This window comes from Hetaerina americana, unplaced genomic scaffold (assembly GCF_022747635.1).
Source record: "Hetaerina americana unplaced genomic scaffold, ioHetAmer1.1.p SCAF_87, whole genome shotgun sequence".
NCBI classification, from domain to species: domain Eukaryota; kingdom Metazoa; phylum Arthropoda; class Insecta; order Odonata; family Calopterygidae; genus Hetaerina; species Hetaerina americana.
This window is the reverse complement of record NW_027287505.1, coordinates 980,004-995,485: the sequence shown is the minus strand read 5'-3', so window position 1 is coordinate 995,485 and position 15,482 is coordinate 980,004. Positions and strand designations below refer to the sequence as shown.

At 36.8% G+C, this 15,482-nt stretch overlaps 2 protein-coding genes across 7 annotated transcripts in view; both read right to left on the bottom strand.

Annotated features, from left to right (window-relative positions):
* The window catches only part of cdm (importin-13-like protein cdm), a 79,719-nt gene extending 70,877 nt beyond the window's left edge, over window positions 1–8,842 (bottom strand). For all 6 annotated transcript variants that reach the window (XR_011702956.1, XR_011702957.1, XR_011702958.1 and 3 more), the window contains exons 1-5: window positions 8,523–8,842; window positions 8,285–8,452; window positions 7,972–8,124; window positions 6,026–6,098; window positions 533–852 (exon numbers count right to left, since the gene is read on the bottom strand). Coding sequence is in view for 2 of the 6 variants with exons in the window: in XM_071597374.1 (XP_071453475.1) it covers window positions 533–852; window positions 6,026–6,098; window positions 7,972–8,124; window positions 8,285–8,452; window positions 8,523–8,675 (867 nt within the window). In the remaining 4 variants the exon portion in view is untranslated. The remainder of the gene's footprint in view (window positions 1–532; window positions 853–6,025; window positions 6,099–7,971; window positions 8,125–8,284; window positions 8,453–8,522) is intronic.
* Window positions 8,843–11,605: 2,763 nt separating this feature from the next.
* ND-B18 (NADH dehydrogenase (ubiquinone) B18 subunit) lies at window positions 11,606–15,154 on the bottom strand. The gene is made up of 3 exons (XM_071597356.1): window positions 14,826–15,154; window positions 11,936–12,104; window positions 11,606–11,861 (listed from the first exon to the last, which is right to left on the bottom strand). The coding sequence occupies exons 1-3, from the start codon at window positions 14,935–14,937 to the stop codon at window positions 11,771–11,773; spliced, it is 372 nt and encodes a 123-aa protein (XP_071453457.1). The 5' UTR covers window positions 14,938–15,154; the 3' UTR covers window positions 11,606–11,770.
* Window positions 15,155–15,482: the final 328 nt, after the last annotated feature.

Here is a 15,482-nt window from a genome sequence, read left to right as displayed (position 1 = left end):
CACCAAAAATATTGGAAGTGTCAGAAATAAAAAAAAATAGCTGGGAGAATTCAACAAAATTCCACCAAAAATGTACACACTAAGAAAATCCCATGACCATTTTTTTCATAAATCTCAGGGCTAACATAGTAATACTACGACCTTTTCGAGTCTAAAAATTTTATAGGTTTCAAATTAAGAAACATCTAAAAGAATCCCTGAAAGTAAGCAGAGGATTGTTTTTTGTTCAAATTGCAACCTTAATCCAGGAATGTTTCTCGCTTCCTAGACCATACGTAAGGAAATCAGAAAGTGTTGAAATGATATCCTTGTCTTTACTCGGGTTAACATTTCAAAACATGGTCATCTGACAAACCGATTGTCCAGGGGAGGGTAAATCATCACATTTGGAATCCCAGGGTACCAATATCAACAGAACCGAAGGAGTCCAAGGCCATTAAATGTATCTACACCTAGAATGGCCAGGTCAGAGGCTGAGCAATCCACCGGCCCTCACACTGACGAGAGGGGATGGCAGACATGTGCTACTCACATGAATACCAGCCACGGTCCACCTCCGAGCCAACTCCCCCACAGCTGGTACCAATGACCTGACCAGTGCAAGGACAGAGCGAGGATGGTGATGAGTGTCTGGATGGGATGCCAGGTCACCCAAGGCCTCGAGGGCAGCAGAAGTCACTGGTCCCCACGGCAAGCGGCACGCCAGATGGATAAGCTTTGAAGCCACCCCTCCATCCCCAACCGCCTCAGGCAAGGACACACCCAACTGCATCCATGCTCTGGCACATCCAACCGCAACTTCCACCTCATGCTCAGTGCCCCACTCCAGGGCCCACAAGAGCACAGAGGACACTGCTTGCACAGGGGCCAACAAGGGTTCCAATATTACTAATTTTCCTCACAAAAGAATATTAAGCCTTTACATAAAAGTAAGTTAACTTCACTGCCTGGTTAATGGCAGAGCATACAGCTAGCCTCCACTGATTGAAATTGCCGCTTCTGTCATATCAATCATAAAAAAAACTATAAACACAGTTATCTATCCAAAGTTGGGTGATGATAAGAGTTCACCCAGTACTAAGCCCTATAAGGCATGTGAAATTTACAAATTACCGGGGTGGGTGGGCCAGTTCCTTTCCCTGTGCCAGCTATGGTTTCCCGGGAAGATCTGGTGCCCAAAAAAGCACAGAGCTTGGGTGGAGCTGATAGTGCCCAGGGAGGTGCGACCGGGAATCAAACCTGAGCCCTCCAGTCAGTAGTCCAATGCTCTACCCCCTGGACTACCACGACCCATATCACTAATATGTCAAGTGAAACATAGAACCATGGATACAGGTATTATTTTGTCTTTCCATTGATCTACATATTTTCCATGCAGTATAGATTCAGCTACTGCATTAGTTTGATGGAAAAAGGTTTTACTACATAGCAAAATTATGCACAATAAGTCAGCAGAAAGTGTTCTAATGATGCCAAATAAATGAAAGAAGAAGCCATTCAGCCTGAATCTGGCAGCATAATTGCCATTCTTAGCATGTGCAGTTGACAGGCTAATGCTTTCCCTTCTCCATTTAATTGCCTACACATGTTGCGGCTGTGAAAAAATAACAGAAATACATAATGCTGAAATTATGTACTAATTTAGTGGAGATATTGTTCATCTGTCAGGTGCTCTCAGCCTGTCATTTAATGTCTCATTCTGCTCTAATGCATAAATACATGTTTCTTAAGCCCCGGTAGTCCTTGGATTGTCCTCCCTTTCATCATGACTGATAATAAGGAAACTTACTTATTTAGTTACTTAATATGAATTATGGAAACAGGTACTTTTCCATAATTTTATTTTTAACCCTCGAAAGCTGTTCCTTAACCAACTTAGCAGCCATTATATTTGAGTTACGTAGGTGGATACATATTTCTCAGAATCCTCAATAGCATTCACACTAAGTCACATAAACCAGGTTTGAAAACATAGGGCACTCCAGCACACAGCCAGATACACCCATCAAAATGGAAATTGCCACCACAAGCAGTCTAACATATAACAATGTACTGAACAGCCTGGCCACCCTATTTTCCAGATCCCTATTCCAGATTTCTTCACAATGAGCATGTTGTCCTTGTTTCTGATTTTTCTTTTAAGTGGTTAGAATTGAAGTGAACAATTTAATTTTGGATCTCATTCCTCTTCATTTCACAAGACACTAACATTACTGAAATCTGCTCCACTAGGGTTTGATCACTTGCAACGGCCTGCATAAATAATAGACATTTTGCAAACACAAACTGAATACATAGTTAAAAGAAATGTTATTCTCCATTGGAATTCCCAATGCACATATCACACTCTCCTTTGCCAATCAAATACTCAATATTTTTTTAATTGATTACCCTTTTTCCTTCCTCCCCCCTATTTTTGAATAAATTGAATAATTACAGACTTTTCCTGACCTAGTGCCCACCACGGTGAAGGAATATCGGCATAATTGGTACTAAATTTGTGGCTGCGATGTCCTGCATTCAAACATTTGCGAAAAATAAATTGAACCTTAGTTTCCAAGCTCTTATTCAATATACAAGAGAAACTCATTACCCCAAAAACTGAAAATGCACACATGAAATTAAATTGTATGCATAAATTATAAAATACCGCAAAACATAAAATTTTGTTTTAAGGGACTGAATTAGCAAGACTTCAGTCCAGGAAAAGTATTGACAAATATTTTTAAGGATGACAGTTCAATAACTGTGTTCAAAAACCAGTTTAAAATTAGACGAGTTTTTAAGCAGAGTTGGTTGACAGATTAACACTTGACATGCCCTCAAATAAAATAAAATATGAGCTGCTGTTCCCTCAACCAAATATCAAGCACATTAAAAATATACTTCTCATTACAAATACCATATTTCCCTGCATTAAGAGATGTTATTACAACAAAGGTGAACCCAATAATAAAATGCAAAATTTTGAGAAAAGACAAAACAAGGTATCAGCGCTTTCCAGCACTCACCTTACGAAGGGTGACTCAATGATGCAATGGGTGCAGTGTATTAGCGAATGACAAGAAAGGTTTTTTTGGCAATTGCCTGGATGAATGATTAATTGGTTGGCCGTTTAAAGGTGACACAGTGACATAAAAGTTAGCCTTGATTTTGTGGTTATTACACAGGGAAAATATGTCTTTTAGGATACATTTAATCATAATCTTTACTTTTTTATGAGTGATTGGACATCGAATATTCCAACTAGCTGGAGAACACATAACTAAACATTAAAATAATTTAGATAAATAAACAGTAATGATGACATAATACACATTATTATTTACAAGAATTCAAGGAAGAGTCAAAGTTAATCACTAAAACATTTGACACAGTTTCAGGCGTACCATGGTGGCAATCCTGAAGATGTTACACTGTAATGAAACCTAGGTCCAAATAAAAAAATTCTTTATGAAAAAGGGAAGTGTCTTCTTTCATCATAACAAAAATATTCATTTATGCAGAAGCATACTTTATTGCAAACATTAGATCTTAAATCTGCAAATTTAATTGTTTGATTGGAGGAGATGATTAGATATTTTTAAGTGGAATTGAAGGAGTCCATAATGGCACTGGCAGAGGGAGTAAGAATTTGAATGGATATTGCTTCATGTTCAATAGTTTGTTATTCATGGGACAGAGTATATTTTGAGAAATAATTGGGATGCTCATTAACAAATACGGCAGAGTGAAATATGTGCAACGATGGGAGAATTAAAATTTCAAAAGCTTAAGGAAGAGGTTTGGAAAACTGGCAGTCAACAAGAATGGATTTAATTTCTTTTTTAACACAGAAGATGCTATTAGCAGCGGGGAAATTTCCCCAGCATATATATAATGCTTTAGCATTGGAGGGACAATCTTTACACTCCATACCCTAAGAAGGGTCTCCGCAGAGACTTCATATATGTATTAACCATTCTATATCCCAGGGGATAATTATCTTAATTGTTAAGTTGATATTGTTTGGTCTATCAATATTTTCTTTAATTTGAAGGCATAAGAATTCAATAATTTCACTTCAGTGAATGTTATTATTATCTGCCATTAGGGGGGTTAGCAAGTCATATGTGGATACAACATATTAAGACATTGAAGATAAGAATTCCTTTCAGTCCTACGACTATATTTTACTAAATGTTTGTAGTGACTAAGATATGATTCTAGATACTGGAGAACATTACTAGAAATCCCCAGTCTGGTTAATTTTATATACAGCAAATTATGATTCAAACGATCAAATTTTTTGCTTTAGTCAAAAAAGTGCTAGCAATAACGGGGTGATTATGAAGGCCTCATAAATATGGTTGAGGTGTTCAAGTAGGGAAAGGCTTTTATAATTTAACTAGCACCTGTTTCATCACAGAAATATGCACATATGGAAAAGACCAGGAGAAACAGGTAGATACCAGCTAGATTATACCATGGCTGAACATAGATTCAGATCACAATTTCATTGTTACAAATTGCAATTTTTAAATTGCATTTTATAACAACCATCTCAAAAAATTACGATGGGCAAGAAAGCGACTAAATGGAATTTTACCAATAAGTCAATGGAAAATGGTATCTACCATGAAAAAGCCAACCAATTATAGAAATTTGTATCATTTGAACTAAATGGACTACTGATGTATTAAAAAATTTTATTGCAGTTGTAACTATTTTGCTTAGCTTCTGATGACTTGATATCAAAATTTGAACTAAATGCAAATGATATTAATTATTTGTATCAACTTTACATTTGACTTGAGTACAACATAAGGTAATACACAATGTTGGTTGCTGCTTCTAAGCATCTTCCACAGTTAATAATAAGACGTCAACCTTTACCGCCTAACTCTTTCATTCTTTTTCCTACCAATCCACACCAAAAAACAAAAGTTATAGAGCCATTTCCAAGCAAGTAATCATCATGAGGTACTAGTCATACCTACTTTAAAGACAGTTAGTAGTTTCATGTTTGGTCCTCCTCCAGATGGAATTAATGCATCCTTTAATCATGGATGCATCCCTACCTGCATCAAGATAGCTCATGTTACTCCTATCCATAAAAAGGTCCCCTTTCCAATTGAAACAACTATTACCCTTATCCCTTGGGCCCTCACCGAAGAGCCCTGATGATAGAAAATAAATTTCCTTCAAACATAAAATCAATTGCATTCCTGCCAAGCTTCAAGGAAAATTTAAAGCAATTTTTGCAAAGAAAAAGCATACTACAGCATTTCTGAGTTCCTTGAAAACAGCTGTAATTGCTGCAGATTTTAAATGTTTAATACGATGTAGTGTCATACATTGTCTGTCAGTCTGCCACTACTGAACTATTTATTATTATAGTGCACTTGTTTCCTCTCATCTACATGACTGTGTATACTCGTACGGGTGCATATATGTTTGTTCTGAATTCCAAGGGGAATCGGGGAATGATGTGGTAGCTAACATGCTAGTTTCCCACCCAGTTTTACACTATGAAATTGTTGCATTGAAATGCATATTAGTGGGTGACTTTGTTAAAAGTTATTGTTGTGGAATCTCCAGCAGTTTCTTGGAATTTGTCACAGTTAAAAAGAGAGGGCACTCGAGGTTTGAATCTCCAAGGCAGCAGATCTTTTTCAGTGGTATCCCAAACCCTATCTGAGTTACTTTGCCAAGAGCACTTTGAGTGAGAACGCCGTCCATTGGATGGGACGTTAAGCTGCAGACCCCTTGGTGCCTTTTGTTAAGAGTAGGCTAATACCGACACTGGGTTCTCTCCACCCTTCATCCTTTCCTGCCCATTCCTAATGGTGCAAATGACCTCAGCTGTTGGTCGCCTCCCTTAAAATCTACTACAACTCTCTATTCCAATAACTATTTGATTAGTCTGGACAACTTCTATGTCACCTTGTAATCAGTTGAAACAATAACAATAATTCTTACAAATCCAGACCCATTCAGAATGAGAGTAAGATCAGAGAAATCAGGTTTTAAGAGCAGGGTATACCTTGCGGAAAGGACTTCTGCAACTCATTGCGCACCAACCCCCTCCTTCCTTGAGGAATGTGCATCGTCTGAAACTTGAACCAAATACACCAATATTAATTAATATACCGATGATTTTCCATTTTACAATGAAACTTAAAAATGTATCAATCAAATCAAAAATATAGTATGTCTAGACTTTCAAAACAATGCTACATATCACAATGCTAAGTTATATGGCTAAACATGGTTAAATTCACTTACACTACAAAAAAAGGCATTACATGTTCAACAATTTGAATTTTTGTCATCCATTCCTCAAATCAAAGATGTTTTTATAACTGTTCCCATCATTCAACTTTCATGAACCATGGTAATTCTAGATCACATCTCCATACTAACAGGAATAAACTCAATCTTCATCAGTTGCATGCCACCATCTACATGGTCTGAGTAAAAAATATCAGAAGTATAGATTTATTTCAGCGGATATAGCTCATTCAATGCCTTAAAATTCTTCAAAGTACATCCCTTGAGCATCGACAAACTTTGGCCAGCAGCTTTTCCATGGCTTGAAGGCTCCCTGGTAAATGGATTCCGGACGGTTCTTAAGGGCACACGTGCAAGCTTCTTTGATGGAACTAAGGGTCCCATAGTGATGTCCTTTGAGGGAGGATTTTACTTTTGGATGAATAGAAAATAGTCTTCTAGTGCCAAGTAGTGACTGACTGTAAGGGGGTCAGGGAATCTTCGTGATGCCGTTGCAGGTCTTTGCGAGCAGACACTTGACTCTCATCTTGCTCAACCATCAAGACCTTCAGGACGAGTGTAGCACAGAGCATATTGAAATGAAATTATTGACTTTGTAATTCCACACACATTAAAAAACACGACCCAGGTTTCAATGTTAAACGTCATCACCACAAAAATTTAGCGCAGAACTTTTGCACCACCAAATTCTCAGTGGTAATAGTGTGTGCACTGTCATCTTATCAATGCCAATTTGATCCGCGATCATGCGCACACTTAACCAATGGTTTGAAATCATCACTTCATGCACATGCCGAGAAAAAATTGTTACCGATACTTTTTATACAAACCATGAATAGATTATATCAGTTACTACATGAATAGATTATCATTCCATGGAGGTATTCACCTTTATGATGCAGCTTTCATAAGCCCATTTTCTATTGTTCACTGATATTACCACAACGTCAACAAGACCTTTGAAAATTCCATACTTTATATAAACACCCACCAACTTACTTGAGGTACAATGTTGGAGATTACTCAAGAAAAGACTTAAATGATTCCACATAATAGTAAGCAATGTTGAGGGAAAGTAATGTGTTCCATTCTTCACCCAAGGATTTGCTTTTGACATTAAAATTTTGACGGTAGATTTCCCATGCCCAAGAGTCATCGATATGGCTCAAATTTTAATTAATTGATTTTAGATGTTTACTATCATTTATATCATGTAACATTTTAGAACCATGGGATTGAAAGAATGTACTGCACGTATGACAACGGAACAATATAATGTAATTGAATCATTATATTTGGTGAAATGTATTAATTTAGAAATTTTAATTGGCCTGATGTACATTTGTTAGACCACCCACTGTTGAAAAATGTGCCATTTTTACCTAAATATATTGCGGTGAACTGCAAGTGTAACTACTTTTATGAGTATGATTTTAATACAATATTAACTTTATGTTTCTATGTATATAATATGTAAATATGCCATGTATTGCCTTGGATTGCGATATAAGCTAATTTTACTCTGTACATGGTCACCAGATTTTTAAATGAACAAATTATGAAAACATAAAATGTGCAAATTTTGGCACTTCAGGCACGACATCAATCACCTAGAGAAGAATAGGCAAACATGACACTTTAGCTTGGAAACGGATATCTTTCGTGTTTATTTTTCCTTCACGTAGTAATTCAAGTTACCTCTTCTGGTATCACCATAAAAAGCTGTAGCAACAGACAGCGTAATGTTTCATCTGACACAGAATTGGATGAATCTGGACATAGTGTTTCCCTCAAAGTGGACAATGGATTTTCCCATCTCTCTGGTGATACTTGAAGAATGAAGGCTGCCATCTATAAAAATAACGGCAAAATTCCTCTTCGTGGATCAGATATATAATAATCAGGTTTAATAAATCATTTTCGGACGTGAAAAATTAAAATAAATGATTTTATACATTATAATATTATGCATAGGGCAGGTTTTGAAAAGCGTTCACTCGGTAGTACTTACCGCAATGCATAACCTGTTAACAATAATTTTAGGTCCATTTCTGTATCTTTTCAAAGTGTCAATTAATTTATTTTTGAATGTCACGTACTGATCCTCAGGTACTTCGCTCAAGTGCTTTGCAACCTTTGTATGTAAAGTTGTAGCTGCAAAGAACTGCACTTCTGGGGACTGCAAACAAAGTCTTTCGTTTTAATGAATCGCACTATTATTTTCGATTAACTTTATACAATTTCTTTACCTTTTCAGGGGAAAGAAGTTCCCACACAAAACACCAGGCATTGGGCGATTGCTGTGCCACTGTAAGCCACTGATGAGCAGGAATCTGATTCACTGTATCGCTTTGGTAGAACTGAAGGATGATTCTCTCTAAATTGCTTGCTGTCATTTCCATACTTGCGACACATTCGTATTACATCCGAGTTTACAATTTTATTTTTTTAATAGGCTCATCGAATAATGTGACCGTTTTCTAAATGTTTATTGGAATCGCCAGATATTTCCCCGCCAGCATGTGTGATTCCCAGCTGCATTTGTACCTGTACCTCCTGTTGACAAACAGAAACCATACGTTAACCCATAGAGATGATGGCGCTACATGCATTTCAACTGAAACAACCAACTGCGCCACCCCGAAATGGTAATTAGAGGTGGGATTTTCAATTCAATGAAATAATTCGTGGGAATTGGTTCTTGCCAATGACCCAACCGTTCAATTCGTTCACAGTAAACAATATCCATTCTTGGCTTCATTTGATTCATTGTGAAGCAAGTGTGTGATCAAATAGCTCAATTACATGTTCACACGAAGTCCTGAAAATTCCGACGTTGGCCTATAATTGAAATAAATGTACAAATATGTACGTACATTAGAGGAGCTAGCCTGGGAATCACTCACGGAGCAAAGGTTAAATTACAGATCGTATCTCTTGCATAAATCGGAAGGAGGTATTTTAATAGTGATGTTGAAAATGCATTATTACCCCCATCGTATTCTGGTAGGAGAGATCACATTGATAAAATTAGAGATATTAAGTGTAGAACAGATAGATTTAAGATAACATTTTGTCCACGAACCATAAGGGATCATAGAAACATTGCCCGACCGCGGTAGGGTCAAAATTATTATGGTGTTTATTCACCCCCTGCCACACACCCTAGCGGTGGCTTGCAAGGTGCATACATAAATTTGAAAAATACCAAAATACGATATTATTTAGTAAGTTGCTTCATTTAATTTTGCTTAGAACCAATATTATTCGATTGTTTCAGCAAAATATTTTATTTTACAACAAATTAATTTTCAAATTTAAATCAATCACCTTTAACGTGACTTGAGCCCATATCCATCCATTTCTAGCCGAGTCTAAACTGAACAATTTAACCTACTTAAGTGATCTCTTGTTCTGTTAATTTTCATTTGGCCAAGGAAGGAACCCTCAAGAATGATGGGCTATGAGAGCAGGTTGCAATTGCTTCATACTATTTTCAATGAGCTGAAAAGAGATTCTTCGTTGATAAGAGATAAATGCTGTTGACAGAGGCTTATATCCTGGGCCTAAGATTTAAGAAAGTGGGTGATAAGGGAGGTAGGACGATATCGATAGGAAGAGGAGGATATGGTTGGGTGAGATAGGAACTTTGTAAATTGTAGAATGGTTTCAAAGTTTTAATGGGTTTAGGGTGAACTGCTTATAAATAGGTGACTTAACTAGTTTCTCAGGAGCACTAGTATAAATGCCAGGACTGCGTGTCAGAAAACTAGGCAGTTATAAACCCTGAGGACTCTCTTTGGGAATGAGAGTTGTGCACTGTGTGAGGAGGGATTATATTTTTGGGCAACATCGCCTAGTATCCATTTAATGAATGCTTGCAGATATTATATACATTTCTGCATAGTGGGGGCAGAACAGCTTGCCAATAAGCACATAATGAATGGAGACTGAAAATAGAATGAAGCATTTGGCATGTAATTCCTGGTAACTTTCGAAGTGCATTGGTGATTATTTGGCCAATTGTGACTTGCTGTGTTGAATGCAAGTGAATTTCAATGTTGAAGAAGGTGATGGTGAAATTGGAAATTGAGGAAGGAAGTAACCGTGTTTGTACACATCTACATTGTGGCAGAATTTTATGTATACTATTAGATTTTCTTGTTTCAAGGTAGTAATATAACATCTCACAGCATTAAAATAATGCATCTAAACATTTTTAAATTCAGTAATTTTTTGTTGTTTTATACATACAGCAATTTTGAGTACTCCGAAAAGTGCACTCATGTAACTATACCTAAATGCAAATACATACCAACAAATATACACAAGTGCTCCCCAGGAAGTGTTATCAGGCCTCTTTTATTCCTATTTTACATTAACGACATTGACTCAGTAGTCACTAGTAAGCTACGTTTATTTGCTGATGATGCAGTGGTTTACCGTGAACCTGAGGACACAGCAGCTTTGTCAGATGATCTTCATGCGATACAATGCTGGTGCAACAATTGGCAATTAGAATTAACTTAAAAAAAAACATAGTTATAAATTTGTGGGAAAGGAGCAATTCTCTCCCGAACGCCTACTGCATCCGGAACACTGAAATGGAATGCGCCGATTCAATTAAATAGCTAGGCGTTACCCTCACTCATGATCTCTCTTGGGTGAAATACATATGGGGAAAAAGTGGACAAGCTAACAAAATAATAGGGTGTATAAGAAGAGTACTAGCTAAATGTGATGATAAGGTCAAAGAGAAATGTTATGTCGTTGGTTAGGCCCTCTTTTAGAATATGCTGTAAGTATATGGAATCTTCACCAAGTTGGATTGCGTGCAGCATAGAGGAGCTAGATTAGTAAAACATTGTCATTATAAACTTAGTATCGTATCCAAAGTATTTGAGAAGATAGGCTGGGAATCACCCAAGGATCAAAGGTTAAATTACAGATTGACGCTCCTGCATAAATTGGAAAGTCTCTTTAGCAGTGATGCTGAAAATGTATTATTACCTCCAACGTACTATGGTAGGATGGATCGTGCTAATTAAATTAAAGAGATTATGTGTAGAAGAGAGAGATTTAAGATGCTATTTAATCCACTAACGATATGGGATCATAATAACATTGTTTGACCACGTTTGACCATTGTTTGTTGTGGAATCTATACACCTACTTCACTTTTGAAAACACCAATGTATACATATCAATATAGATATGAATTTCACTTGGGATGAGCATCAACATACTTTTCTCTCAGACCTCATACTCACAAAAGTGTAAAGGCATACAAAATGTTTACCATTTGTAATTTACAAAAAATGGTACTCATGCATAAACAAATATTATCTTCAACTTTATTTACATCTATTTGTATAGAAATTTATACAGGAAAGGTATCCCACATTACCAACATAAAAATGTTACTTGTAATTCATCCTAATTACTCAACAGACACAATAGCTTTACTATATTCCCTCTAAAGGCAGACAGAGAGAACTCATTCCATGGCTTGATTCTTTGCTTCAATCCTCTTCTTCCTCTGTAGTAGTCTGCGTTCCCTCTCATACTCTTTCATACGAATTACATAGCTGCAAAAAGAAACAAATCAGTCAGCCAAATAAAACTCCTCTTGATAAATAAATGACTTATTTTCAAGACTTACTCTTCATATTCGCAAGTAAGATATTCATGCTTCTCATGAGCACACTTATATGCAAAAGGCCAAACATCTGCTCGACATGATTGGTATTTCAGGAGTAAGTGGGCACAATAATCTCGACTGTCTAAAGGCAGTTTTGCAGAGTCCATTTCTTCCTCTGTAGCAATCATTACTATAAAAGATTAGACAAATAAATTAAACAAATAAAGGCTTTAGATTCATAATCATTTGACTGACAATCAGAATTTTTAATTCATTATTTTACACTTTCATTCATTGTTATTCAATTATGACTTCCCTTTTATTTACATCAACTGATCTTTTTAAACTCCTTAAAAAGAAATATTAGAAAGTACAAAAGCAGGAGAGAATATTTTTAACTTGCATGAGTAATATTTCATAATATTCCTATTACTACGGTTGCACTACTACTACCAATCAATCAACATACCCTCAAAAGCAATTTTTTATGTACTCAAAAGAAATAAGTAACAAATAGGTTGGCTTTTCAAAACATTTTGCAAGAAGTCAACCTGGCTAGGTATTTTTATCACAAGACATCTATTTTTGCACATCAATGAAAATTGTGACAGCTGACCCAGAAAACTCCTCAGAAAAGGCATAAATATATTGACATGGATTTGAAACAAAAGAAACCACAGTCAGTAACGTTCTTAGGATTCCATGGCATTAATCAGCAGAACTCCTCTCAACTTTTCACCTTTTCATCACGTAATTATTGTTGTTGACAACATCTGAGATAAAAACCCGAAAAATTGAGAAGAATTCAAAAAATAGCCAGAGCAATGGGAGACCTGAAAGGTTTCGTTGCCTCTTGTCCACTACCATGCCAACACAAAAGTATATTCTTCTTAGTATGGGTGCATTGGGAGTTATAATTCCTCATTTTCTCTTACTTCACTGCAGCATTACAAGTTATTTTCTAATACTTTATTTACTTTTTATATTCCCACAGCACCATAATTTCCCTTTACTTAATAATATATCACCAGCTATAATAATTATGATTATTCCAAAGAAACTGCGGGAGATGCCGCAACAGTAACTTTTAATGGAGTCATCCGCTAATGTGCATTTCAATGCAACAATTTCAGAGTGTAAAAATCCCAGTGAAGGCGAATGATTTTTACACTCTGAAATTGTTGCATTGGAATTATGATTATGTTACTTTCATGGAATTACGACATGAATAAACAAAAAAACCCTGGTCATTTCATGCAAAAACTTTTTCCAACCCTACTGCTTCCTTTTACTGTTTTTGCCATATTGTCTGAATGCTCACATAAGCTACATATACTATCAGTTATCAACCAGTGGATCGGTTTGGCAGATGAGGGTAGAGCTCGTCCAGTACTAAGCCCAACGGCATGTTAAATCCACACATCAACCAGGGAGGAGGGCCAGATCCTTTTACTGTGCGGCATATGATTTCCCAGGATATTCTGGTGCTCAAAAATCACTCATCTTGGGTGTAGCCGAGGGTCCCCAGAGGAGTCGCCGAGAAACGAACCCAGCCCCTCCGGTCAAAGTAGTAGTTTAGAGAGGAGGCGACCGACAGCTACAGGATCATCCGGCGGGGCAAATCTGGCATATGGCTAGTAGTTTTAGGGTAGGCGACCGACAGCCGAGGTCATTTGCGCCATTAGGGATGGACAAGTAAGGGTGGAGAATAACCCGGCGTCGGCATTAGCCTACTCGTAACGAAAGGCGCCAAGGGATCCACAGTTTAACGTCCCATCCGACGACCGTACTCACTCAAAGAGCTCTTCACGAAGCCCATCCAGTTGGGATCGGGATATAACTGAAAAATATCTGCAGCCCCCAGGATTCGAACCCGCGCCTTATGGGTGGGAAGTCAGGAGGCTAACCAACCCGATCCCTGCCGGTCAATAGGTCAACGCTCTTACACACTGTACTACCACATCATAAGAAGATACACGTACTACAATAATAATCATTGAGTTTCAAGTACATAGCTCATTGATTGCCAGTCACCAGAGAGAAGCGCGGAGTATGTCTTCATTGAAAAATTGTAATTTTTAATAAAGAGAAGTGTATGGAGATTTGCAAGAAGAAATTACCAAGTATTCTACGTAGAAATGTAATCTAAATTTTAATAGAAATTTTTTTGTTAACCCAGAAATCATTTCTACGGATTTCTCTCGCCTGCCCAATCACTGAAGACCACACCAACCTATATGTTAGAACTGTGATTTTACAAAACGGTTGTACTCATCACTAATGGGAATTCATTTTCTCAATCAATATACACTCATACAGAAATTCATTGTTAAACATATCTGCTTTGCTTATAGTGAAGGGTGGTAAATAAAAAAATATGACCACATTGAAATTATTTTAAGGTTTCACATGTAGAAATGATTGCACCATAGCACAGTGAGATTCATCGATGGCTAAAATAAATACAAAATACCCCATTTCCTTCTTTATTCTTCCTTTTGGTTCATTATATTGCCATCGGTGTACGTATCCTTGGCACCTTTTTTTAATTCAATATTTGTCCAAAAATAAACTTAAGAATTTTCATGCAAAATATCGTGTTTCCTTATGCAGCTTTAACACAAATACATAAAGTTACATTATGAAAATGTGGCGAACACTTATGCAAGCCTGCACAATGGCAAATTGACATGACACGGCTCCGGCAAAGTAAATAACCCAGTACATAATCACAACATATAAGTTAACATTTCTAGCAGCATTTTAATGCAAATATTTCGCCACAAAATCTCTCAAAAATAAAACAAATATTTTGAAATAACAAAATCTGAATGAATTATCATGCACCATACTATCGCTGCTAACATCAGTAATATTGAAAATAATGGCATGATATACGTAACTTCCTTACCTCTTTCTTTCCGTCCGTTAGGAAAACCATAAAGCGGATCAAAGGCTGACTCCTTTAGAGGAGTAGGAGTTCCTTCGGGATCACTTACATAGAGAGCCCAAGCATTACCCATTGCATTCGCTTGTGAACTTTACAATTACTACTATTAGCAGACGGCGTCAGAAATTGTTGTATATTAACCGCTAAACATTCGAAAAATGTCTAGCCTCGAATTAAAAAATACTATTGAGTATGTCTATTCCTTTGCTAATATCATTAAATTTCCTTCCGATCCCCTCATATCATGTAGGAGGACAAATACGGATCCCTACGGACCAAAATGAAACAAGGGATAGCGAAACGAAACGAAGATAATAAATTCACATGTTTCCAAATATCCTTATAGCACTAGCGCCAATCTTACCGATGTAAGTTCCTTTTAAAAAAATGAAGAAACTTAAACTCGTGAAGGGTTACCGTTATTAAAATTACCTTTCCAATTAAATTTTATTTTTCATAAACTTTAATGGGGAATGAAATGTATAAGCTAGTAAAGTTACCGATATACTTCCTGGGAGAATGAGGGAACTTTTTAACTTCTCTATTTTATGAAGTTACTTTGACGTACGGTATAGATGAACAGAGCGTCCAGCAGCGCCACCACCACTCGCAACTGTT